The 25,016-nt window shown below is 41.6% G+C and overlaps 1 protein-coding gene across 14 annotated transcripts in view; it reads left to right on the top strand.

Moving 5' to 3' along the window:
* The window catches only part of NCOR1 (nuclear receptor corepressor 1), a gene marked incomplete at its 3' end in the record, with an annotated part of 141,940 nt that overhangs the window by 74,854 nt on the left and 42,070 nt on the right, over positions 1-25,016 (top strand). For 8 of the 14 annotated variants that reach the window (XM_079904393.1, XM_079904394.1, XM_079904397.1 and 5 more), the window contains 7 exons: positions 4,832-4,959; positions 7,541-7,758; positions 9,686-9,748; positions 11,772-11,911; positions 14,951-15,077; positions 20,356-20,875; positions 23,748-23,877. In XM_079904393.1, coding sequence (XP_079760519.1) covers positions 4,832-4,959; positions 7,541-7,758; positions 9,686-9,748; positions 11,772-11,911; positions 14,951-15,077; positions 20,356-20,875; positions 23,748-23,877 — 1,326 coding nt within the window. The remainder of the gene's footprint in view (positions 1-4,831; positions 4,960-7,540; positions 7,759-9,685; positions 9,749-11,771; positions 11,912-14,950; positions 15,078-20,355; positions 20,876-23,747; positions 23,878-25,016) is intronic. The other 6 variants (XM_079904399.1, XM_079904391.1, XM_079904398.1 and 3 more) reach the window with 3 other exon arrangements.

The following is a 25,016-nucleotide window of genomic DNA, read 5'->3' as shown; positions in this document are numbered from 1 at the left end:
CCGTGAGGTGTGATTTTTAACATTGCTGTTGCCATAGGGGACCTTGCGTATTATTTACGCAGAAAATGAGTTTTAATCTTAGAATCATCGGGAAATGAGAGATAATCATAATTTTGTTACAGTTGTGTTCAGAGATTATTGTTGGCAAAAGTTTTAACTCTTTTCTCAAAAATTCTGTTGGCTACTCTGCCCAAACCATTGTTACAGTCCAGCTTGTTGGCATCCCATGACGGGGATGAGTGTGGTTCTTTATCAATTGTAGTTGAAGCAGTGAATGCTTATCAAAGATTATAAACCAAAAGCCCCTCTTTGGCTTTACTGTTTGGGATCTAGAATTGTAAATACCATGCCAAGTAGTAACTTGATTTTGTGTGCAACATTTTTGTTAGAAGTAATAATTCCATCTCACTTTCCAGCATAAACTCCCACGTAATAAGTCTGTCACTGTGCAGATGGGATTCCTGTGGCACCTGCTCGTGACCTGCAGTAAAGCAAGTCATTGTTTTGAAACCACATTTTTCATTTCCAGATCTTCGAGGGCTCTTACAAGAATTTGTACTCTCCCTTCATGCCGACAACATCTTCCCCTTTAACTGTGCCAGCGTGTTTTTATTCCCCAGAGGTGTTCAGAAAGCATATACTTATGTAAATGTAGTAATTGTTGAAGTTGGAGGAGTTTTTGACTAAACCGTTAGTTATACACTAGTTAGAAAGGGTGATTTAGACAGTTAAAGAATTGGGTATAATGGAAGGAGCTTTAGATCCCCAAATGCTCTGCTTCTTTGTTCTGTGACACTCTAGTGTCCCTTCACTTGGTGACATCTGTGGGAGTGACATCTGTGAGCACTGGTTCTTACCTTGCAGGGTTTATAGGAGACTAGTTGTGTGTGCAGTACCCAGAGTGTAGGTACCGCCCAGTAAGTAAAGGGCAGCAGCTACCGCCTTTGTTGCCTTCAACCAAACATGCTTCTTGGTGATCGACAGCTTTCACTCTTCAGGAAAGTAGTCTCCAATTCAGTTGCTTTAAAGGCATTAGTTTATTAATATACTTTGATAAGACTGGCATAAGATATTTTCTGTTTACTGCCTGAAGTACTTTAAAAAAACCTCAGTGGCTGAAGTACTTCATTTTTTCTGTTTCTTGTACATTGTTATTTAACTAGCTCCTTGTTCTTAAATTTGGTCATTTCACTTTTTGGCAACTTCATTGTCTGCTGAATGGGAATTCCTTTATTTATTTGTTTTCTAAAGACCTGAGCATTTTAACAAATATATATGAGTTAGACACCCAGTCAGATGTAGTAGTAATAAATCTCAGCATAAGCTAGCATTTGATCTTTCTTTTTTCTTTTTTTTTAAATATATTTCTTTTCAAAATTTATTTATTTAATGTATTTTTGGCTGCGTTGGGTGTTTGTTGCTGCGTGTGGGCTTTCTCTAGTTGCGGCGAGCGGGGGCTACTCTTCGTTGCGGTGTGTGGGCTTCTCATTGCGGTGGCTTCTCTTGCTGCAGAGCACGGGCTCTAGGCGCACGGGCTTTAGTAGTTGTGGCACACGGGCTCAGTAGTTGTGGCTCGCGGGCTCTAGAGCTCAGACTCAGTAGTTGTGGCACACGGGCTTCGCTGCTCCGCAGCATGTGTGATCTTCCCGGACCAGGGCTTGAACCTGTGTCCCCTGCGTTGGCAGGCAGATTCTTAACCACTGTGCCACCAGGGAAGCCCTAGCATTTGATCTTGCTAGAGAGGACCCTGCTGAAATTGACCCTATTCTTCATTTATTTTCATGAAATACATGTAACTTTCACTTTTTTTCATTGGAATTTTTATTTTGTTTTATAACGTGCTCTGCCATTCAGAGTGAATAGCTTATTGTTTGGCAGGAATGTTTCATGTTGGGAGAACCTCCCTAACAGAATGAGACTTTTTTTTTTTTTTTTTTTTTCCGGTACGCGGGCCTCTCACTGTTGTGGCCTCTCCCGTTGCGGAGCACAGGCTCCGGATGCACAGGCCCAGCGGCCATAGTTCACGGGCCCAGCTGCTCTGCGGCATGTGGGATCCTCCCGGACCGGGGCACGAACCCATGTCCCCTGCATCGGCAGGCGGACTCTCAACCACTGCGCCACCAGGGAAGCCCGAGACTTTTTTTTAATTGACTATCAAGTGTTGGGCTTAAGGAGGGAGAAACCTGGACAAGAAGCTCATGGGAGCGCCTGTGTCTCTTAGAGTCCTTTGAAGAGTTTCCTTTTGAAACCATGGGCTTCTGCTCCAGCCAGCTTGCTGGCAAGGGTTGAGGTATGTGGCCTGTAACCTCCGTCCTAGACCATGGGGGCTGGCTCTTTCCTTTACAGATCTGCCTGAAACAGAAGCAGTGCCAGCCACTTCTTGTGAAAACCAGAGTTTGTTCCTTCCTTTCTTAGTGTCCATGGCCATCCTTGCTGTGGGTCTTGATGCTTGTCTCCCGGGTTAAGTGCTGTCCACAATCTCGGGCCTCCCTCACATCCCTCTCCACTCGCTGCTGCTCAGTGTGGGGCTCTGCTCTGGAGGTGCACACGCTTCTGCAGACTGTCTGGCAGCCCCAGCAGTTTCTTTGGCTCATTCGCACACACTCTGCAGAACTGGGGGCTGCGTTTCTGGAGGGATCCTGCCCTCTTCTTCCCTTTGACTGGTCGAAACAGGTGCTGCCCTTGCCTCTCAGCCACCAGCACTGCAGGAGGGGCCAGTCAGCTGTGGGATGGTTTCAGGCATCAGGGCACGTGGGGGATTGCTTGCTTATTTCAAAACCCGGGTCGGCATTAGAAGCAGAAGAGTATTCGGGGAATACGGTTATATGTGTTGTTCAAGTCTAAGGGACGGTAGACCTCTTTTCTTATCTTCAGCTGAGTTGACACCTCCCCATGACTTCTTAGGGCTGTAAACCGTTTTCTGGGTTACGTAGCCCACTTGCTAGGCAGGGGGCAGAGTTTGTTGTTGGTATGTCATTTTGTTGGTTCAGAATGACAGATGAATGCTACGTTTGTGGCGGGCAGGGTGAGGTTATTAGCATTTCAGACAGATCTTGGGATCACTGTGATGTGCTAGGGAGTCAGATGAATAAAACATTCCCAGTTGTAAAGGAGAGCTAGTCATGCTTGGAAAGTATCCATTAAAATCTTCCTGATTTCTTAGTTTTCTCTAGCAATAATACATACTTAGAAGAAAAGGAAACTGGCAGTTAGCCAGGGTAAGAACCTGGGAAGGTCAGGTAAGGTAAGTGAGGGAATCATGGTATTGAAACGATTTAGCTGGGGTCAGAGTGGAAGAGTGGATGCTGTTCTTGGTGGGCTGTGAAAATTTCTTAGCATCAAGGGATTGTAGATGGTGATGAGGACAAAAAGCAGGACTGGACTGGCGACAGTGGAGATGTGGGCTGGGACGGATGTGAGTGGTGGTGGTTGCGGGGCACACTGTCAGATTATAGGGTCGGGGGGGGGGCAGTGCCCACCGAGGATGGCTGTGGTGACTCCCTGTGGGAGACTGAATGGCAATGACCTGAAAGTATTTCACACGTAGGATATCGTGTTGATAGAAAAGGCATTGACAGGCATCTTGAAATCTGAAGAATAATGACATGGCATAACGAGCCATGTGATAAAGTAATCTCTGTGCTCCTGGGAGTCTTTGAGAGTCAATCTGTAACACCAGAAGAGGAAACAAGGTGTCATAGGTAGATTTTCTGAAATTTGTAACAGGAGGTTTTTAAATACCGCAGCTGAGCAGTGTTCTGGAAGTGGCAGTGGGGAGCAAGAAGAGTTTAGATTCTTCCTCCATATGTTAGAAGGAGGCCTCTCCAGAAGGGGTCCCCATTCTGGAGACGCCCCCTTCTGGAGAGGCCCCCTTCTGGAGAGGCCAGGTGTCTTAAGGAAGAAGCTAGATTGTAGTTCTGGGGAGGTGGTAGAAGACTGTGAGATGCTATCGGAAGTTGAGGAAGATTTTACTCTATTCTGAGCAAAGGCATGAAAATGCTGGGTGTGCTGAGGGCAGCCCGGGCGCAGACCGTGTGGGCAAAGGTACACCTGGGCTGGTCGGCCGCGTGCTGCGGGGGAGCTGGAGTCCGGTCCTATTCGGTTAGGCTGTTTGATTTCGTAATTAAAACACCACAGTTTCATTTCACTTTTCTCAGGTTTAGCAAATGAGACATCAGAGTTAAAAGGGTCCATAATCTTATTATCTTCGTCTTTTTTATATACATATTTACGATTACAGAGTTGTAATTACAGTTTAGGCATATTTGAGTGTTTTACTTTTTAGTTTATTATATCCATAATACTTAACCTAAATCGCTTCAGTCTTAATAATGGCCATGGCTGTCTACTCTTCCAGTAAATGAATGTTTCCCCAAAAGAGTAAAAGCATAAAGAGGTTTCTTGTAGTATTATCCATAATGATGAAAAATTTGGGAACATATTAAGGATCTAATACCGGGGGGATGGTTTGACAAATTATCAAATTTCAAGTAGAATTGAAATGTGTAAGTGACAGATTAGATGTGGGAATTACAAAGAGAGAGTACCAACCTCAGATTTCTAAGTGGAATCTTAACATTGTCACCTGTCTGATGGATCCAGACACTGTGAACATTTGTGTGTGTTTATATGTGTGTGTGACCTTTTAAGCAATACATATAGACTACATTAAAGAGCATTAGACTCGTTTTTAGTACATGACCCCTAGTTACATTGTAGATGGTGAATAAGTTAATCATAAATTTGTTGCATAGATATTTATTATTTATCATTATGATTTGAGGAGCTGTTTGTTTTACTTTCCAATTTTACAAATGATGGTTCATTCTAGCAGCAAATTGCCCGACCTTCACAAGAAGAAAAAGTAGAAGAAAAAGAAGAAGATAAAGCAGAAAAAACAGAAAAAAAAGAGGAGGAAAAGAAAGATGAAGAAGAAAAAGATGAAAAGGAGGACTCTAAGTGAGTTAAATAGTTAAATGTTGTAGTTATTTTTAAATAATGAGATTGAATCTATTGAAGGTATAAAATTTTAGATAAAAGAATCAATGGGATGTGTGCTTTGATCACCTAATAGTTATTTGACATAATTAAGGAGTGGAATATTCCAGTAAGTATAACTTTTGGCTTGATGGACTTATTTGCCAAACATGACATACTCTGTTTCGGAAGGGATGAGCTACAATAATATACACCATCACTGAGATACACTGAGTATAATTTAATCTTTGATTTGGAAGAACTCAGGATCTTTTGTTTTGAACCTCAGGTAGTGTACATTAGTGTAAAAATGCTGCTAAATGGTTTTCATTTATATAACACCTTCTATTCCAGCTTTATGGATTTTATTTTTCATATAAAATAGACTTCCTGATTTTTTTTGTTTTTAAAATTTATTTTTGGCTGCATTGGGTCTTCGTTGGTGCGCGTGGACTTTCTCTAGTTGCGGCAAGCGGGGGCTAATCTTCCTTTTTGGTGTGTGGGCTTCTCATTGCGGTGGCTTCTCTTATTGCACAGCATGGGCTCTAGGCGCGTGGGCTTCAGTAGTTGTGGCACGTGGGCTCAGTAGTTGTGGCTCGCGGGCTCTAGAGCGCAGGCTTAGAAGTTGTGGCACACGGGCTTACTTGCTCCGTGGCATGTGGGATCTTCCGAGAGCAGGGCTCAAACCCGTGTCCTCTGCATTGACAGGTGGATTCTTAACCACTGTGCCACCAGGGAAGTCCAGATTTCCTGGTTTGTTTGTGGTTGCTGTTGCTGTTATCGTGGTTATAAAAATAATTCTAGTTCCTTACAGCAAATCAGTAAGAGAGAGCAAAATAGAAAGAAAATTAACCTGTGATTCTGCCACTCAGAGACAGCTATCGTTGATATCTTTGTGTACATGTTTTGGCAGGGTTGGGTGCAGGGAGGCCCTTAGCAGCTGGTTTGTTTGTTTTTCCTCCAAGGATCAGCTTTATTGAGGCATAATTTTGCATAGACTAAATTTCACCAGTTTTTAAGGGTATACGTTGATATATTTTGACAGTTGTATGCACTGGTGTACCTGTTGCCGCACTCGTGACTCAGAACATTTCCATCACCCCAAGAAAGCTCCCCTGTGCTCCTTTGCAGTAGTTTCCCTCCCCCCCATTCCCAGCCCCTGGTAACTACTAATTTGTTTTGCCTTTCCTATAATTTCATATAAATGGAATCGTACAGTATGTAATCTCCTGTTGTGTGGCTGCTTTTACTTAATAAGTGTGAGATCCATACAGGTTGTTGCTTGTGTTAGTAGTTTCTTTTTAATATTTATTGTTATTTCTATAATCTTCTTGGAAATACTGAAGGTTTATCTAATTTTGCGGCAGCTAAAGCAGCCTAAATCACTTGCCATGTTTTTTAAAGAGTTGGATACTTATGCCATTCTAATTTTGTGCTTTAAGAAGATGATATCTATAAAAAATTTTTTTTTTTTTATTCAGGTAAAACATTTATCCTCCACGTGGTCAGTGGTTCTGCTCATATGTTACTGCCATATCTTGTTTTTACTTTGTTCTTAAAATCCCTAGTTTATTTAACAAGCACTCATTTATTACTGCTGTGAGCTAGGTCTTATGGAGGTTGCAGAAATACGTAAGATACATACTCTTCCCAGGTAGTTTATGATCTAGTAGGAAAAATTAGGCAAGATGCAAGTACTCTTTAAGGAAAAGAAAAAAGCCTGGAAGGAATGAGCAGAGTCAATAAAGTGTACTGGGAGATTGAGAAGAGGTTGAGGTTTCCTTCTGCCTGGATAGTTTGGAGGGCTTGTTGCAGGAGCTAGTGCAGTGTGGGTAGAACAGAGGGAGTGGTGTGAATGGACAGGCCTCTTTGGGAAATGGCAGATAGTGGTTTCATTGGTTTGGAATGTAGGACGCCTCAAGGAGAAAAGCAGAAGGAGGTTGGGGTCCAGTTAGGTAAAGCCTTAATGAAAGCTAAAGCGTAACCTTCACTCAGGAGGCTGCATGGCTCTGTTTGGGAATAGGTAGGATTAGAATGGAGGAAATGGTTTATTGCCAAAGCTGTTGTGCTAGAATATGGGTCCATGAGCAGTATAGAATGGATGGGGATGCAGAAGTCAGGAAGGCTGTTGTAAGAGACTGTGACTGTGCTACTAAGGACTGAACACACGCAGAGGTAACAGAGATAGAGGTGGTGGAATTGGTGGGAGAAACATCAGTGAGAGGAAAGGACCAAAACGAGGCACTAGTTCACATACAAGTAACTGACAAGGGGAAGAGCTGAAGGTGAAGTCGGATCTGTAAACTGAGTGATCGTGAGCGTGCTGGTACTGTCAGCAGCTGCTGGTCAGAGGGCCAGGGAGCAGGAAGCAGGGTGGGGAGAGTGAGCGTGTTTTGGGGCGGGTTGAGTTTGTATTGATGGGAAGCCCAAGCGGTTATTCCAAATAACTGGGAGGTTGGGTAGTTTTATTCAACTTCTATTTAAAGAATTTTCAAGGCTGTAATCTTTTTGGTGTATGTATGCTTTTAAATCACACAAAATGTTCTTTTGCTGTTGTTTCTAGAGAAAACACCAAGGAAAAGGATAAGACAGAAAGTACAGCAGAAGAAACTGAGGAGAGAGAGCAGGCCACGCCCCGGGGCCGAAAGACTGCCAACAGTCAGGGCCGCCGAAAGGGCCGGGTCACCAGGTCCATGACCAGTGAGGCCGCAGCTGCCAGCGCTGCGGCTGCTGCAGCCACCGAGGAGCCCCCCCCACCTCTGCCACCGCCGCCAGAACCCAGTGAGTGGACGAGATTGGAGCAAACGGGCCAGAATTTTGTTTGGGATTCTGTTTCAGTGCTAGGGTGAGGCAGGAGGGACCTCTGATATTGATGGCCTAGAAATGCTGATCTGAAATTCTGGCCTTTAAATTTGTTTTTTTTTTTTTAATGAATTTATGTATTTTATTTATTTTTGGCTGCATTGGGTCTTCGTTGCTGCGCGCAGGCTTTCTCTAGTTGCGGCGAGGGGGGGCTACTCTTCGTTGCGGTGCGCGGGTTTCTCATTGCAGAGGCTTCTCTCGTTGCGGAGCACGGGCTCTAGGCTCACGGGCTTCAGTAGTTGTGGTGCGTGGGCTTCAGTAGTTGTGGCTTGTGGGCTCTAGCGCGCAGGCTCAGTAGTTGTGGTGCACAGGCTTAGTTGCTCTGTGGCATGTGGGAATCTTCCCGGACCAGGGCTTGAACCCGTGTCCCCTGCATTGGCAGGCTGATTCTCAACCACTGCACCACCAGGGAAGCCCTAAATTTGTTGGACTTTAATATCAAAGTCTTTCGAAAGAGAACATGAGCCCCAACCTTACTACCTAATACAGCTGTTTTTCTTTTTCCTGTGTTGTAATCCTAGTGTGCGTGCCACCTTGTTTCCTGATGTTCTAACTGGGCACATGTCATGAATGTTTTCTACTTTCTAAGTGATCTTCATTTTCACTTTCAATGGCTTCATTTTCACTTTCATCTCCTCCCGCCTTTAAAACTAATATGGATAGCACTTTAATGAAAAAAAAATCTTTATTCGCATAGCATTTTCTTTCTGTTAAATTAGTTTTCATGGAAATAAATTCTTAGACAAGGGAATACTGGGTCTAAGAGTACACGCATTTTTCTCTTTCTTATTAAAGACTGTCTTCATTAGTTTATAATGGGATCATATTAATGATGAGTACCATCATTGGTGGTTCAGTGGTACCAAGTTTATCATAACATAAAGTATGAAAGAAATTGCAAGTTTTGGAAATAACAGGAATGAAGTGAAGGAAACAATTGGACAAGCAGATGGGGGCAGATCATGGTGGGCTTTGTCTGAACTGCTTTGCTTACAAAGTAGGGAGCCTACAGAGGTTTTTAAACAGAGGAGTGTTGTGATTAGATTGGTGTCTTAGAAAGATAACTCTGGTGACAGTGTGGAGGAGGTGTGTTTGGGGTAAGGGCTGGAGGCTGAGGGACCAGCTAGAAGGGCATCCTTATGCATTCAGTGGTCCAGGCAGCGAGGGGGTGTATTCAGGAGACCAGAATTGACATACATCATTGCATGTGAGTGGTAGATGGATGGAAAGATTTAAAAATTAGTCTAAGGCTTCAAAAATTAGTCTGAAGATCCTGATAATAATTGGAGTGACTGGGTGGATGGTAGTAATGTTAATTGAGAAGGAGAATATAGCAGGAGCTCATTTTAGGCCTGAGAGTCTCAATTTTCTAAAGTAAAGGAGAAAGTGTTCAGTTTGTGATCCATCTGTTTGCTAGATTTCAGGCACTGAGGATGAACACAGGGACTTCCAGGAGTTCGGGGGAGATGGGGGTTCAGAGAACAGGAGAGGACTGCGCCTGCCTGGGCAGGAAGCAGAAGGGCGGCTGCTTCTTTTGACACTTCAGGAGAGAAGGGATGGAGCTCTAGGAAGTGGGGAGGCACCGCATTCAAACATGTGGACATGGATGGAATGTTAAAGAATGTTGAGAAAGACCATGGTACTGAGGAGTGTGGGATTTTCCCCTCTATTACAGTAGAGGAGAGGCTGATACCATCCTATTTCCATAGTTTCTTTCACCTAATGCTTTAAAGTGGCTTTATGTCAGATAAATATTTAGGCTGTAGATTATACGGTTGGTACCATATAGTCTATGAATGAAGGACTTCATTTTTCTCTGGCTTATTGGGTTCTGTCTTTATTTCAGTTTCTACAGAACCTGTAGAAACCTCTCGATGGACAGAAGAAGAAATGGAAGTTGCTAAAAAAGGTAAATGATAGTAGTTCAGGTTTGTTTGTTTGTTTTTAGGGTTATTGGTAATGAGTGAGATGGAACTAATTTCTTTTTAATTGAAAAAAAAGAGTTCGTTCTTCCACAATGGTAAGTAGAATTTAGAAGTACACTTAAGAGTTCTTTTTTTTTTTTTTTTTTTGCGGTACGCGGGCCTCTCACTGCTGTGGCCTCTCCCGTTGCGGAGCACAGGCTCTGGATGCGCAGGCTCAGTGGCCATGACTCACAGGCCCAGCTGCTCCACGGCACGTGGGATCCTCCCGGACCGGCGCACGAACCCGTGTCCCCTGCATCGGCAGGCGGACCCTCAACCACTGCGCCACCAGGGAAGCCCAAGAGTTCTTTTTGATGGTGTGGTGCCCTGTAAGGTGCCCCAGTGTGCCTTGTTTAAGAGGCCCACTTCTGAGGAATTTTTCTCTCTCATTTTGTTTTGAATGTCTTATTAGAGAGCAAGTAAGCTACTTTCAGTTTTCCAGAATAGTTGTGATTAAATGCTATTAAAGTTTTGGAAGGTATTTGATATAAAAACTCTCTATTTAAAAGTTGCATTTAATAGAATGATAAATACTTTCTCAGTTTGCATTTAGTAAGGCTAAGTTTGATTATAAAATGATTCAGAGGAGAGAGCATGGACTTTGTAGCCAGACAGATGAAGGTTTGAATTCTGCTTCTGACACTTTGCTAGCTGTGTGGCCTTCATCTTACTCTGGAACTTTACGGATCTTGTGTTCTTCTGTTGTTTCTTATAAATGTCACACAGTTTGAAATTGAACTAAAATTTCTAAAAGGATAGATAATTGGTTTATAAATAAAAAATTATTTTTTAAGTAAGCTGATTTTGAGAAAGATTAGCCAGCTCTTTTCAGGGTTAAGGATTTACCTTGTAGTTCTAAAGAGAAATTATTGTAAATAGCTTGAACTTTTAGTGACATGTTTCAGATTTATTTTCTGTTTAGCTGATAATGAGTAATGCATTTAAGAATCATATAAAACAACCTTACCAAAAATACAGCAGTTTAGAGTGTTCTGTCTTCAAAATATTTTTGTTTGAAGTTTATTGCCATGGTTAGCGCATCTGTGACTGTCATGCTTCCGTGTATTACTGTCATCTGACTGTCCCAGCGTCACAGTGGAGTAGTTAGGTGTCAGCTCTGCCACAGCGTGCTTTTGTCAGGTGCACGTCCTAGCACGTGACTGCTCAGGCACCACTCCTTCCAGCTTTTATAGTCAGATGTCAGCAGGATCTGGAGATGATCTTCCAGTTATCATTGTTAAGGAAGCTACTGGTGTTAACCTTGGGAAATTGATGTTTTCCCATAAATTAATGAATTTGTACTAGAACTTCCTGCTTGGATACACCTATGTCTAAAATATCTCTCTGTATTTATGCATTTATATATCCATACTCGTTTCACATATGTATCTGTGTGCATACGTGCGTCATTTGTTGGAAGAAATGTCAGATTGAGTAGGTTCCTGTGATGTATTGTATTACAACAGGTCTAAAAGGAAAAAAAACTGGTTAATATTTTTGAGGGCATCCTTGATTGGGAATGGACTGAAGACATGCTGATTATAAATGGAACCTTAAGTATATCTTTACTTTGTGTTAATCACTTACGTTTGATTACCTTATTAACTTTGTATTGATATACTGTTTCCAAAGATTTAGAAGTACTGTACCTAATCACTCAGTTTACAGTGTTTGGGCTCTTACTGTGTGTCCAGCATTGTCCTAGTCTTCTGGGAGATATATAACAAGGATAAGGTTGAGTTCTTCCATTGATGAGCATGTTTTAACTTTGGGTAGAAAAATAGAGCTGTTAATGAGTTTTGTGTGAATCACATTTCAGCAAGCATTGAAGTATATCGATAAATAATTGAAAAAACACTTTTAGTGTTAATGATTGTGAATGCAGTGAATTAAGTTGATTTTATCATTTTTCTTGTTGCTTTATCAGGTGGCTCCTCGGTTAATGTTTGGTCTGTTTTTAAAATCCAGGTCTAGTAGAACATGGTCGTAACTGGGCAGCGATTGCCAAAATGGTGGGGACTAAAAGTGAAGCCCAATGTAAAAACTTCTATTTTAACTATAAGAGACGACACAATCTTGACAACCTCTTGCAGCAGCATAAACAGAAAGTGAGTATATCAGGGGTGGTGAGTCTTTTACTTACTGTTTTTTACTTAGTTTTTGTTTTTGAGCTTCAGAGATTGGCTTTGAAGGAAACTTTTTTGTATCTTGTATTTTTTTTTTTAACATCTTTATTGGAGTATAATTGCTTTACAGTGTTGTGTTAGTTTCTGCTGTATAACAAAGTGAATCAGCGTATCTTGTATTTTTGTGTTTACCTGTAAAGGGAAATGCTGGTTTCTTGGCACAAGTTGACGATTTGTTTATTTACTGATAAGGAGTAAAATTTCTGTTGGTACTAATGGCGATTCAGTACTTTTGAGTTTCTGTGGGCTGGATTTGAAAAATATAAGCATTTTGGAGTTTGAATTGAAAACTTTAGTTGTGTTTACCGTGTTGATTGAGTTGATTTGTCATATTAAAAAAACATTTTCTCAGAAAGATTCCATGGGGTAAAAACTAAAAACCAGCAAGTTTTGAAAATTATTGAAAGATTATTGAAAATTCCTTAACCAGGAAGTTCCAGTGTTCTCAGAGTTCACAGAGCTCTTTGAGGGTTCCGTGAAGTCAAAGAATTTTCATAAAAATATTCAGATGTTTCCTTTTTCCACTGTCCGGACATTTGCATCCGTGGTGTCAAAGCAGCTGTGAGTGAGAGTGCTGGTGCCTTAGCAGAACCGGGCGCCACCGGGCACCGCCACGCTCAGCACGCTCTTCATCTCCAAGCAGTTGCAGCTGTGTTTTGTAAATGGCAGTTTCACTTAAGAATGCCCTTGATGAAGCAACTGAAAATTGGCTTTGGTAAATCTTGAGCCTTACACACATCTGTTTGACGGTGGGAGGGTGCAGAGAGCCCTCTGCCCGGTCCTGGTGAGCCGTGGGTCTCAAGGGAAGGCACTCTTGTGTCATTTGAGTTCCAAGCTGAACTAGGCCCCCCCCCTTCCATGGAATGTTATTTTTAATTAAAAGAATGACAGAACAGATATGGTTTTTCAGACCTGAATATTTTGCAGACATCTTCTTGAAAATGAATGAGGCTGTCTTGAAAGAAAACAACCATTAGTATTTGTTGCCACTTTTAAATTTCCAGCTTTCAGGCAAAAATTAGAATTTTGGGAAGTGTGTATCTCTCACCGTGAGCTTAATTAACATCTTCACAGTACTCAGACTTTTCTGATGAGATTAGTGGTAATAATAACTAATGTGATATTTTGATATGTAATGAAATGTATCCAAATTTTAAAAATCTCTGTAACTCATTTTCCAAGTGACCAACTCATGATGTCACAGTGTATGTTGGGTATGGATAAAAGATCCATAAAATGTTCTTTAATGCACCAAAGTACAAGATAGAGGAATGCATCTTAATAGAGTACCAGAAGTGTATCGATACGTTTCAGATTTCACGTTGCAACTAACCTTGAGTAGAGCATTTTATCCTTTTTAAAAAGATTTCAGGAAAAAATGACAAAATGTCTAATACCTGTTAAAACTCAGTGGAAGATTTATAGGTGTTACATTTCCGTTTAAAACGAATACTCTCATATAATGAAGCAGGGGTCTGGAGGTGCAGTAGCTCACTGCGTGTGAGGAGAGGGATGTCGCCGTCATGGTGAATTGCTGTCTCTTCTGCAGCCGTCCAGGACAGCGCCCCGCAGAATGGGTGGATGCTGCCAGAGGAGGGTACAGGTGGGGCACTGAGAAAACGCACAGAGCAGCTATTAGCTAATGCTCAAAAATAGAGCATTCATGGAACCTTCTGAAGGCTTTTTAGAAAATGTACCAGAGGAGTCTTCCCTGTGTTCTTGCTCAGAACATAAGGATGGGTTTGTTTTTGGTCTTCAGAATTTCATCTAGTTCTATTACTCTGATGTCAGAAAATGGATTTTTCTCTTGACTTAATTAATGCTTTAGGTTGGATCCTAAATAGCATATTCATATCTAAACTAAGAATAAGAAGAAACGAGAATAAGAGTATTGGTAATTTTTCACAGTTGGGGTGTGGTAATAGGAATCTGTTATGTGTTACCTCTGAGGAATCTCTCCCTGGGAGAGGCTGGCAGCTGCTGCCTGGTGATGTGCAGGGTCTGTAGGAGGCACAGAACAGAGGACTGCCAGGGCCGGGACCCTAGAGATAGTACAGTAAATGGCTAACGCCTTACATTTACCTATATAAACACATACACTTACAGACAAGTGACCCCAGTAGAAGAATGAACAATTTTACGTAAACATGTAGTTTTCAGAAGGGAAAATCCTATTAAAAAAAAAAAAAAGGTATTTGTTCTCATTAATAGTAAAAGAAATTCAGTAACAACTATGAGTTGTTGCCTATGAAATCATATAATTCTTAATGCTAGTGAAGGAAGGCTATTGCAGCATTATTAACAACCTGAATGCCTTGAAATAGGAAAATTTGAAATATATATTGGTAGAGTGTTTTAATGGGATCATTAATAAAAGCAGTAACCTTGAAGCATTTGTAAAGTAGGTGTGTGTGTAGTTCATGATTATATTGTTAAAAAAAAGATAGGATATATAACTACGTAGGGCCATCCTGTTTTGTTCACATGTGTACATAAACATTTATACAGACGTATATGCATGTAAAAGACTGAAAGGAAATGCAGCAGTATACCTAGAATCTCTAGCTGCTAGAATTATGAGCAGTTCTTACTTTTCTTAACATACTTTTCTGTCTTCCACATTCCAACGTGTTATTTTTTATTAGAAAATAAATATATGAAAATAAAAAGCAGGAGTTTTGTGGGTTTTGGCTATTTGTACATGTATAGCGATGAGTAGTTCCAAAAACGGCTCGGACATAACTTTTGATCAGTTTGATGAAAGCCATCCATCCACCTGCACAAAAGGCCCGTTAGTGGATCCCCGAGGTGACTGCACTCCAGCCAGAGTGCTTGTTGGACACGCAGCCTGCTGGTCTGGTGTGTGCGTGCCAGTGTTCTGCCTCACCTCAGGTGTGAGAAGGTTTGTTTCTTTCCTTTTAGTTACTTAAATCCCAAATAGCAATATTTTCACTCCTTTAGGCCTCACGGAAGCCTCGTGAAGAGCGAGATGTGTCTCAGTGTGAAAGTGTAGCTTCCACCGTTTCTGCTCAGGAGGACGAGGACATCGAAGCCTCCAACGAAGAGGAAAATCCCGAGGACAGTGAAGGTATCTCAGATCTTCCATCTGGTTGTGGCTTCTGCTGGCCCAGATGTGTGACGTGTACCTTGGTCATTTGACTATCTAGGAATTGCTTCATTAAGGAAACGTGAACACAATGCATTTATTCGTTCACTCAGCACATATTTATTTATGTAGCTCCTAAGACGGCCCAGGTGCTACATCCAAAAGATCTTGAAGATGGTGGTCCTGCCTCAGACACTAAGTGCCAACATCAGTAAAATGTCTGTGTGTCTGGATCGTTGCCACACGTATTGGTTCAGTCGGTATCATCAGTTACATTTCCCTTTTTATTTTATTCCATTGAGCTTGATTTATTTCAGTGTTTACAAAGCTTCCACATGTCATATTGATGTTTTCACGTAAAAAGTATTAATGACCCAGAGGCACTGGCAGAAAAAAACGTCAGCCCAAAAAACTTAATAAAATCCTTTTTGTCACTTGAACAAATTAATGACAACTTCCTGAAAAAGCAAATATTTTCTTGATTTTTTTCCTAATTAAAAAAGTTACCTAATTTATTTCAGTTTACATTACTTTCAAAGTTGCCTTGGATTTCTTTTGAAAACTCTCCTCTTCTAAAGTGGGGATTTTCACAGTGATTTCAGTAGCTCTTTATATATTATATCTTAAACATGTTCATGTTTTTATGTATGCAAATATTCCCTCCATCTCATTTGCTTTTTGTTTTGTTTTATCTTTAAATTACCAGAGTTTAAACTTTGCAGGTAATTAGAGCTATTTACATTTTCTTTTGTAGGCTCCTATATTTTAAGCTTAAGAGGTTCTACAACTTCCAGGAGTTTTACATTTTGTTTTATTATTTTTTTTCTACAAGTTGTCGTTACTGGGTTTTCAGCTTAAAATTTGTCTTGAAATGGGTTTTGGCTTTGAACAGTAAACTTTATTCTGTGAGGTTTTGTGAAAAATGAGGCAGCTGTTACAAAAGTAAAGAGACCGTTGGAGTAGGCTCATCCTGGGGTAGAATGAGGGTCCTGCAGACAGTTGGCGGGGAGGGTGTGTCTGACACTTTGAAAGAGGTCCTCAGAGTTTGTTAATTTTATTTATTTTTTATTTATTTATTTATTTTGCGGTACGCGGGCCTCTCACTGCTGTGGCCTCTCCCGTTGCGGAGCATAGGCTCCGGACACGCAGGCTCAGTGGCCATGGCTCACGGGCCCAGCCGCTCCACGGCATGTGGGATCCTCCCGGACCGGGGCACGAACCCATGTCCCCTGCATCGGCAGGCAGACTCTCAACCACTGCGCCACCAGGGAAGCCCCAGAGTTTGTTAATAGGTTTGTAGCTGGTAGCCAGTATTCCCTGGGTTATAAATGTACATGAAGCCTGTATTTCACAGACTGGGCGGCTTAAACAACAGAAATTTATCTTTTGGATTAGGGCCCCACTCTTAGACCTCATTTAACCTTAATTACCTCCTTAAGGTCATTATCTGCAAATACAGTCACATTGAGGGTTAGGGCTTTAACATAAATTTTGGGGGCAGGGGGACACGATTCAGTTCATAAGAAGGGCCAAGCCCATTTGTCATACACATGTTTATTTCAGAACAGCGAAGCCTATCCATGCATGGGCTAACAGATTCCTAAAAACTGAGCACCAGAAAGTGACTTTTTTCCTTCTGTTTCTCTCCTGTTACTTTGTCTTAGTGTGAAGCTTTTTTCAAATTGTCAGATAAGGTGATTAAGGTTAAGTGAGGTATTAAAATCCTGTTTCCATCGGCTCTAGTGTGGGGTAGCATGGTCACGTCATGCCCATTTATACATATGCTTGTGTCGTGACATCTAGAATAGTTTCCTATTAATAGGAAATGAACTTGCCCCTAGAATTGTGGGATCTTCATTTCCTTTGACTTAATTTCATTTGGAAAGTGCCGGAGAAAAGAAAGTACACTGTGGTGTCCACGAGCTATGCCCCGTCTCACTGCCCAGCTTCCGGAGACCCTGCAGACCTCCTGTTGGTTGTGGGGTCGGGCTCTTGCCCACGGGAGAGGGGAGGCGTCTGCTGAAAGCAGAGCCTCCGTGTCTGGCTTCCTGAGACACGCCTCTAGCCGTTGGAGTGTCTTTTGTGACTAGATGAGTTAAATCAGAAAGACCAAAACCTTACCAGAATCTGGATGTGTTCTTGTTCTAAATCGTTCCTTACGGTGTTTTGGCGGGGGAGAGAAAAAAAGGCACTCACATTTGGCTAGTGCTTGGTGAAGCGCTGTGCCTTGGAAATATTCCTACTCTTTTGTGGCTTGGAAGAAGAAAATAACTGAAAAAGTGCTTATGTCAGATGATATCATCTGTGTAATCACTAACATGTCCTCCTGTATGTGGAAGAGAAATGACTTGTTCATTTGTCCTTGGGTTTGAGGCTTTCCATCACCATATGTATAGAAATGAGGATGAAGTCGGGCTTTTTGTTGGCCTTTCAGCATTTTGGTAGCATCTTTCACTAATAGTAATTGCTGCTGTATATTGAGACCTTACTACCTGTGAGGTGCTCTTCTGAGCTTTTGTCTTTTGATTTTGTTTTTATTTTTGAGACTTGAAGTCTCATCTGAATCCAGGCTCATACATCTAACTGCCTATTTAACATCTCTACTTGGATACCTAAGAGTTAACATCCAGAGCTGACTTGTGTTTCCCCACCACTACAGCCTGCTTTCCCTCGAGTCTCTCCCTCGGTCCGTAAATGATGCCAGCTCTCTCTCATACCCCACATGTGGGCCATCAGCAAGGGTTGCTCACTTGCCTTTAGATGCATTATTTAGACTCTCGTCACATCCGCCTCCCTCCACTGCTGCCACCCTGCTTCCGAGCCCCTGTCACCTCTGGTGGCCTCCGGATGGGTCTGCTTGCTGCTGTTCGCTCCATTATGTTTTTTTCTTTCAAAGAACAGCCAGAGTGAACCTTATAAAATATAAATCAAGTCTCTCTCACGCTAATGCTTTTTCTAATTTTCTTGGATTTTCTCAGGGACTTATTTTTTCATATAAATTATAAATTGGTCTGCGTAGTTTAAGAAGTTTTCTTACAAACCGCTGGGATTCTCATTGGAGATATGTGTATTCATTTTAGGGAGATTTAAAGTTTTATGTTGTCTTCTAGTCTATTTTAAGAAAATAATTGAAAACTTAACTTGAAGTGAACATCTCTGTGTAACTATTTATAGCAGTGTCAAGTTGGAAGTAGCCCAAGGATCCACTAATAGAGGAAAGGTGAAGTAAATTTAAAGACACATTCACAGCCATTCATTCACTTCTTACTTCAGTAAATGTTTGAGTCTGCTCTGTGCCAGGCACCCGGCCTTGTGCTTGTCTCTAGGACTTAACTGATAAGCAAAATATATGATCCTTGCCCTTAATGGTATTTACAGCCTAGTGAGAGCAACAGCAAGGAATCAAATAATTGTGAATAAATGTAAAATTGTAACTGTAATCAGGACATGTGCCGTAAGAGCCATAGTAGCAAAATTCAACTTTGTTAAGGAAATGATAGAAGACTTTTTTTAAGCATGTGGGTTTTTTTTTTTTGTTTTTAAGCATGCGGTATTTGATCTAATATCCAAAGGGGGAAAAGTAGGTGAAAGCCGTTCAGAATGTATGAAGTATGTGGTAGCGGACGCATGGGGCATTCACAGAACTGAAAGAAGGCCAGTGATATGGGACACAGAGAATGCAGGGCTCGAGATGAGGCTGGACGCTTGCAGCAAGGCCACGCTCAGGAGTTTGGAACTTTATCCTGGGAGCAGTGAGGGGGAGAGAGTGTGAGTGAGTTGTGTGAGTGAGTTTTGGTAAAATTTGGCTTTTAAACTCACTCTGGCCTTGTTGTAGAGAATGGTCTGGGGTGGTGGTCAGAAGAGTCGGTTTTGGAGTTGAGTGGCAGTTGTGAAGTTGAACAGAAATGGCTGGATTTGAGGGATATTTTTAGAGAGAAGATCTGTGAGACTCATCGAGGCAGGATATGGGGACAAATGAGAGGAGTGTTTTAAAAGGTGACTCCTAGGTTCCTGGTTTGTTTGTTGGATACTAAACACTAAAAAAGAACTTGAGTTAGGACTTGGGAGAGTTGAATACCTGTCCAGAGTAGGATATAGTGAATTTGTGATTCCTTTGAGATAATCTGGGTAAAGATGTCAAAACGCATTAAAAGTATATTTATGAAATGGTACAAACGATGGGAAAGACCAGTGTTAAAAAATCTATGTGATATTGTTCTAGAGCTTTGTTGTCTAATGTGGTAGCCACTAGACACACATGTGGCAATTGAGTTCTTGAAATGTGATTACAGTCTTCCCTCTGTCTGAGGGTCCTGCAGTTCAACCGTGGGTGGAAAATATTCAGAAAAAAATTCCGGAAAGTTCCCAAAAGCAAAATTCCACAGAGTGGCAACTCTTTACATAGCATTTACATTGTATTTACAGCTATTTACACAGCATTTACACAGTATTGTATTACATATTACAAGTAACTGTAAGTAATCTATAGATGATTTAAAGGATACGGGAGGATTAGGTTATATATGCACATGCTGCTGTTTTACATCAGGTACCTGAGCATCCGTGGATTTTGGTGTCCGTGGTGGGGGCATGGGGGTTGGTCTGCAGACACCAGGGGACGACTGTAGTCCAAATTGAGATGTGCTGAAAATGTGAAATACAATCAGATTTTGAAGACTTAGTACCAAAAAAGGTAAAACCTCTTATTGCTAGGTTTCTGTATTGGTTACATTTAAAATGATAATATTTTGCACATACTGGATTAAATAAGGTCTATTGTTGAAGTTAATTTTATCTGTCTCTCTTTTTACTTTTTTAACATGGCCACCAGAAAAATTAAAATTACAGATGTAATGTGCATTATGTTACTATTGGATGGTGCTGTTCTAGTGTTAGCTCTCCTGGGTAAAAAGAAAAGCACAGAAACAGGCTGGTAGAAATAAACCAGAACGTTATCATTTATGGGAATGTTTTTTGTTTAGTTTTGTTTTTCTATCTTCCTTTGTTTTTCAAATTTCATATGGATTATTTTTAGACATTAAAAGCTTTTATGCTTCAGTTTCTGAAGGCCAAGACAGTTTGATGTTTCCCTTTCATACTCTACTTATGAAACAACTTTAGTTTTCCCAATGGCTCTAATACTTCAGTGAGGTCATCAGAGGAGGATAGTTCATCCTGAACGAGTACTTTCAGGCGTGGCTGCTGTCACTAGCGGACGCTGTTCACTATCAGATTTTTATGCTGTACCATTATCTTCAAGGTGCTGAAAATAGTTCTGGTACAGAAAGTGCTCCTTCTCCTTCACCAGTTGAAGCTGTCAAGCCCGGCGAAGACAGCACTGAAAACGCGCCTCCTCGGGGGACCACGCCCGACCCCGTGCCCAGGGCCTCTCCGTCGCCGGCAGTTCCGAGCACAGAAGCAGCCGAGGATGCCAGTGTGGAGACCCAGGCGAACGACAGCGTGGCAGTGGACACAGCAGAGCCGATGGACGTGGGGCACAGGGAGTGCGGGGCTGAAGGCACTTCTGCTCTGGACCTCCCCTCGGCCACCAAGGCTGATGCTGCGGACGTGGAAATGCCAGAAAGCAGTCCATCCAGAGTCGAAGGGGACCCCAAAGACAGAGATCTGGAGAGAGGCAGCGAGAAGCCGGAGCCTGGAGGCGACGACCTAGGGGTGGCCCAGCAGATGAGCGCCCCGAGGCCCGAGCTCCCCTCTGACCACGACTCCAGTGCCACATGCAGTGCCGACGAGGATGTGGACGGGGAACCCGAGAGGCAGCGGTGAGGCTCCCTCCTTGACCTCCTCCTGCTCTTTACTCTCTTGGTTGCAGACTGAACCCCAGGGCGGTGCTGGCTGCTGAGGTTACTCCTGTAGAAATACTGGCAAGTGAGAGAGTCTGTCTGCTTTTATTTATTTTTTTAAAAAATTATTTATTTATTTATGGCTGCATTGGGTCTTCGTTGCTGTGTGCGGGCTTTCTCTAGTTGTGGCGAGCGGGGGCTACTCTTGGTCGTGGTGCACGGGCTTCTCATTGCGGTGGCTTCTCTTGATGCGGAGCACGGGCTCTAGGCGCGCAGGCTTCAGTAGTTGTGGCTCGTGGGCTCTAGAGCACAGGCTCGGTAGTTGTGGCGCATGGGCTTAGTTGCTCCGCGACATGTGGGATCTTCCTGGGTCAAGGCTCGAACTCGTGTCCCCTGCATTGGCAGGCGGATTCTTAACCCCTGCGCCACCAGGGAAGTCCTTCTGTCTGCTTTTAGTGTTGGGTTCTGATGCTGTTCCCCTGATTAAGTAACCAAAGAGAATTGTGTGATCATTATTCTTCAATGAGAAAGGTTTTAATTTCTTTCTGTATCACTTGTTACGTGTGTGCCATATTATGATAGCAGAGAAGGGGCTGTCAGCTCACAGAGCTGTGGCCTGAGCCGCTTCTGTGGCAGAGCCGTGTGACGTGGTGGTGAAAGTGGAGGTGTGGGGGGCGCTGGCTCCAGCTTTGCCCCCAGACCGAGCAGCCTCAAGCCAGGCCTGGGGGCCTGCACATGACATGTGAGAGATGCTGAGGGCGAAGATGGGAGCTGGAGTGAAAGTGTGTTAGAAAGCGTAATCAAGATTTAACTTAGTGGTCATTATATAACGATCACTTTTTTGTATCAGTTAAAACTGTAGGTTATTCATATTTGTAATTCAAAATATCAGGTACAATACAAATTACCTTATAAGTACTTTTAGTCAAATTAATAATATGCAAATATAATCTTAATGGTTTTTATAAAAATTACTGTAAAAATACATATTTTGCAGGAGTAGATGCCAACTTCTTTAATATATTTAATTTCCTGGGTGTTTCCTTTTCCTTGAAAGCAATGGACTCACCTAGAATCACAGTATAATGTTGGATTGGTGCAAATTCTAGAAATGAATTAGACTAAAACGTCGTTTAACCAGAAATCCAATCCACTTCTGGTTTTTGTTTTTGTTTTTGTTTTTTTCCCCTTTTTAATAAGAAAGAGGCTCTCAGGAGATAGCCAGGTTCTGCTCAGAGCTCAGTTTCCATAGTGTGTCCTGGTGTCACTGTGCTTTCAGTCCATATCCAGTATATTGTGCATCTTACGTATTCTAGAATGAGACTTGGTACTAGAATAATATTGAACATAACAGTGATGGTTTCTCCAAAGAGGTTTTTATATGGTAGATACTAGAATTTTAATCAACAAGAATTGAAATAATATACGGCTCCTACTTAACCGTTGGTTTTGCAGAAAATTGAAGATTCTAGCCCTCTTTTCTTCTCATGTCACAGTAATCTAGATTTTAATTGTCCCAGGCTTTAGAGTAAACATCAATGGATTCAAGCTGTGTGGTCCTTTTTACGCATGCTTTATTGAAATATTTCAACTAAAATAAGAGTTACCTGTGTTTCACACTGCTAGTTTCAGTAACTTTTTTTTTTTTTTTTTTTTTTTTGCGTTACGCGGGCCTCTCACTGTTGTGGCCTTTCCCGTTGCGGAGCGCAGGCTCAGCGGCCATGGCTTACGGGCCCAGCCGCTCCGCGGCATGTGGGATCTTCCTGGACCGGGGCACGAACCCGCGTCCCCTGCATCGGCAGGCGGACTCTCAACTACTGCGCCACCAGGGAAGCCCAGTAACTTTTTTTTTATAATCAGTAACTTATTTATAAATTTATAAATGAAGGAAAAATTAGGATGGCAGTAATCTTACAGGAGAGGAGCATCCTAAGAGATGACCGTGACAATAATCGTGAAATTCTGAAATTCCTTATAAATATATAGTGGTCTCTGGATGATACTCTAAAGTTTACTTCACTTCCAAACTATCAAAATAACACTTTCAGTTGTCTTCTATATCTTTAATATTATCTTTATTCTTTGTGTAATATGTAAATTGTTTTCTTTTACACATTCTAATTTTCTTACCAATTTATACCTTTGAAAATGTTCATCTTTCCCCAGTAACTGACAACACTGGGAAATATGATGGAACCTGTAAGGTATTGATGTAATTTCCCCAGTTCATACGTTGGGTGTCCTAAACTCAAGTGTATGTCCTGAAAATGAGTAAAGCTGGTGGAGTGTGAGATGGCAGGGCTGTGACTGGGGAGCACGGGCTGGGTGGGGAGGGCAGCCCTGCGAGTTCAGCCCGCTGTTGCATGGGAGTGCTGCCTCTGCGGTGCCATTTCTTCCCATTTTTCATGAGAAACCAGAAGTCTGGATTTTGGGTGAGATTCTTGGTTTTAAAATGATGGTGGTTTATTCAGATGTTTTAAAAAAAATACTCTGTGATCCTAGAGAAACATTCTGTTACAGGTAACATAGTTTGTAACCTATGTTAATGATAAATTAGGACCTAACTTTTTATAATGGCCCTTGTTCAGACTGTTCTGTTGGTTAGATGCAGATGATTAAATTCAGATAAATTTCAACCTATAAAGCAACGTTAGGCTTCTTTACCTAGAAAATTAGCACTGTAGATTTTTCTCCTGACTGTTGAAATATGCAAAGTTAATGTGATGTGTGTGTGTGAGTGTGTATGTGAGTGTGTGTGTGTACATGTTAACTTAAAAGGAATTATGGTGATTGTATGTTTAAAGTTTTAAATAAGAATATATTAATTTATCATTTTAAATTGCATTTGCAGAATGTTTCCTATGGATTCAAAACCTTCATTGTTAAACCCCACTGGATCTATACTGGTCTCGTCCCCAATAAAACCAAATCCACTGGATCTGCCACAGCTTCAGCATCGAGCTGCTGTCATCCCGCCAATGGTAAGTTTTCAATGTGAGTAAGAGGTGTTGAAAACAAAAACCTTTAGAGACATTTCTTCTCTTCTTTAATCAGTGCTTGTTTTTTTAAAAAAATTGTGGTAAAAAGTCACATAACATAAAATTTACCGTCTGAACTCTTTTTTAAGTGTTCAGTAGGGTTAAGTATATCCATTTAACCATCACTCTCCTTCCCCCACTTCCCCCAGCCCCTGGTAACCACCTTTCTACTTTCCGTTTTATCAATTTGGCTATTTACATAAGTGGACTCATACAGTAAATATTTGGTTTTTTGTGGCTGGTTTATTTCACTCAGCATAATGTCCTCAAGATTAATCCATGTTGTAACACATATCCAATTCTTCTTCCATTTTAAGACTGTTGTATAGACCACATTTTATTTATCCATTCATCTGTTGGATACATTGCTTTTTCAAATGGATTCATTGTGATAATTGATTGAAATGGTCATTTCCAATTAAGGAAAAAAGAGAAATATAGTGCTCTAGCCATAAATGTTTGTAAGTTCTGTGTTTGTTTTGTTTTGCTATAAGACAATAGTAGAATAAATATATAACTGGGTTTTGAATATTTAGAATAAATTATAGAGGTTATGGTTAACTTTAGTATACAGTTCCAAATCTAGTTTTATTTACATTTTACCTTATTAATCTCTGTGAGTTTGACTACCTTTTGATCCTGAATTCCAGTCTTGGGTATTGATCTTTTACTTAGTTATGTTCTAGCTCTTGCTTTATTTCAGAGAATAAAAATTTATTTCGTCTCACATGACAATATGTAAAAGTTAAGTGTGTGCTTTTTTTAAAAAATAAGTTTATTTATTCATTTATTTAATTTTTGTCTGCATTGGGTCTTCGCTGCTGCATGCGGGCTTTCTCTAGTTGCAGTGAGCGGGGGCTACTCTTTGTTGCAGGGCTCAGGCTTCTCATTGCGGTGGCTTCTCTTGTTGCAGAGCACAGGCTCTAGGTGCGTGGGCTTCAGCAGTTGTGGCTTTCGGGCTCTAGAGCGCAGGCTCAGTAGTTGTGGCGCACGGGCTTAGTTGCTCCGCGACATGGGGATCCTCCCAGACCAGGGCTCGAACTCGTGTCCCCTGTATTGGCAGGCAGATTCTTAACGACTGC

This window comes from Stenella coeruleoalba (assembly GCF_951394435.1).
Source record: "Stenella coeruleoalba genome assembly, chromosome: 19".
Taxonomy (NCBI): Eukaryota; Metazoa; Chordata; class Mammalia; order Artiodactyla; family Delphinidae; genus Stenella; species Stenella coeruleoalba.
This window is presented reverse-complemented; position numbering and strand designations above follow the sequence as displayed.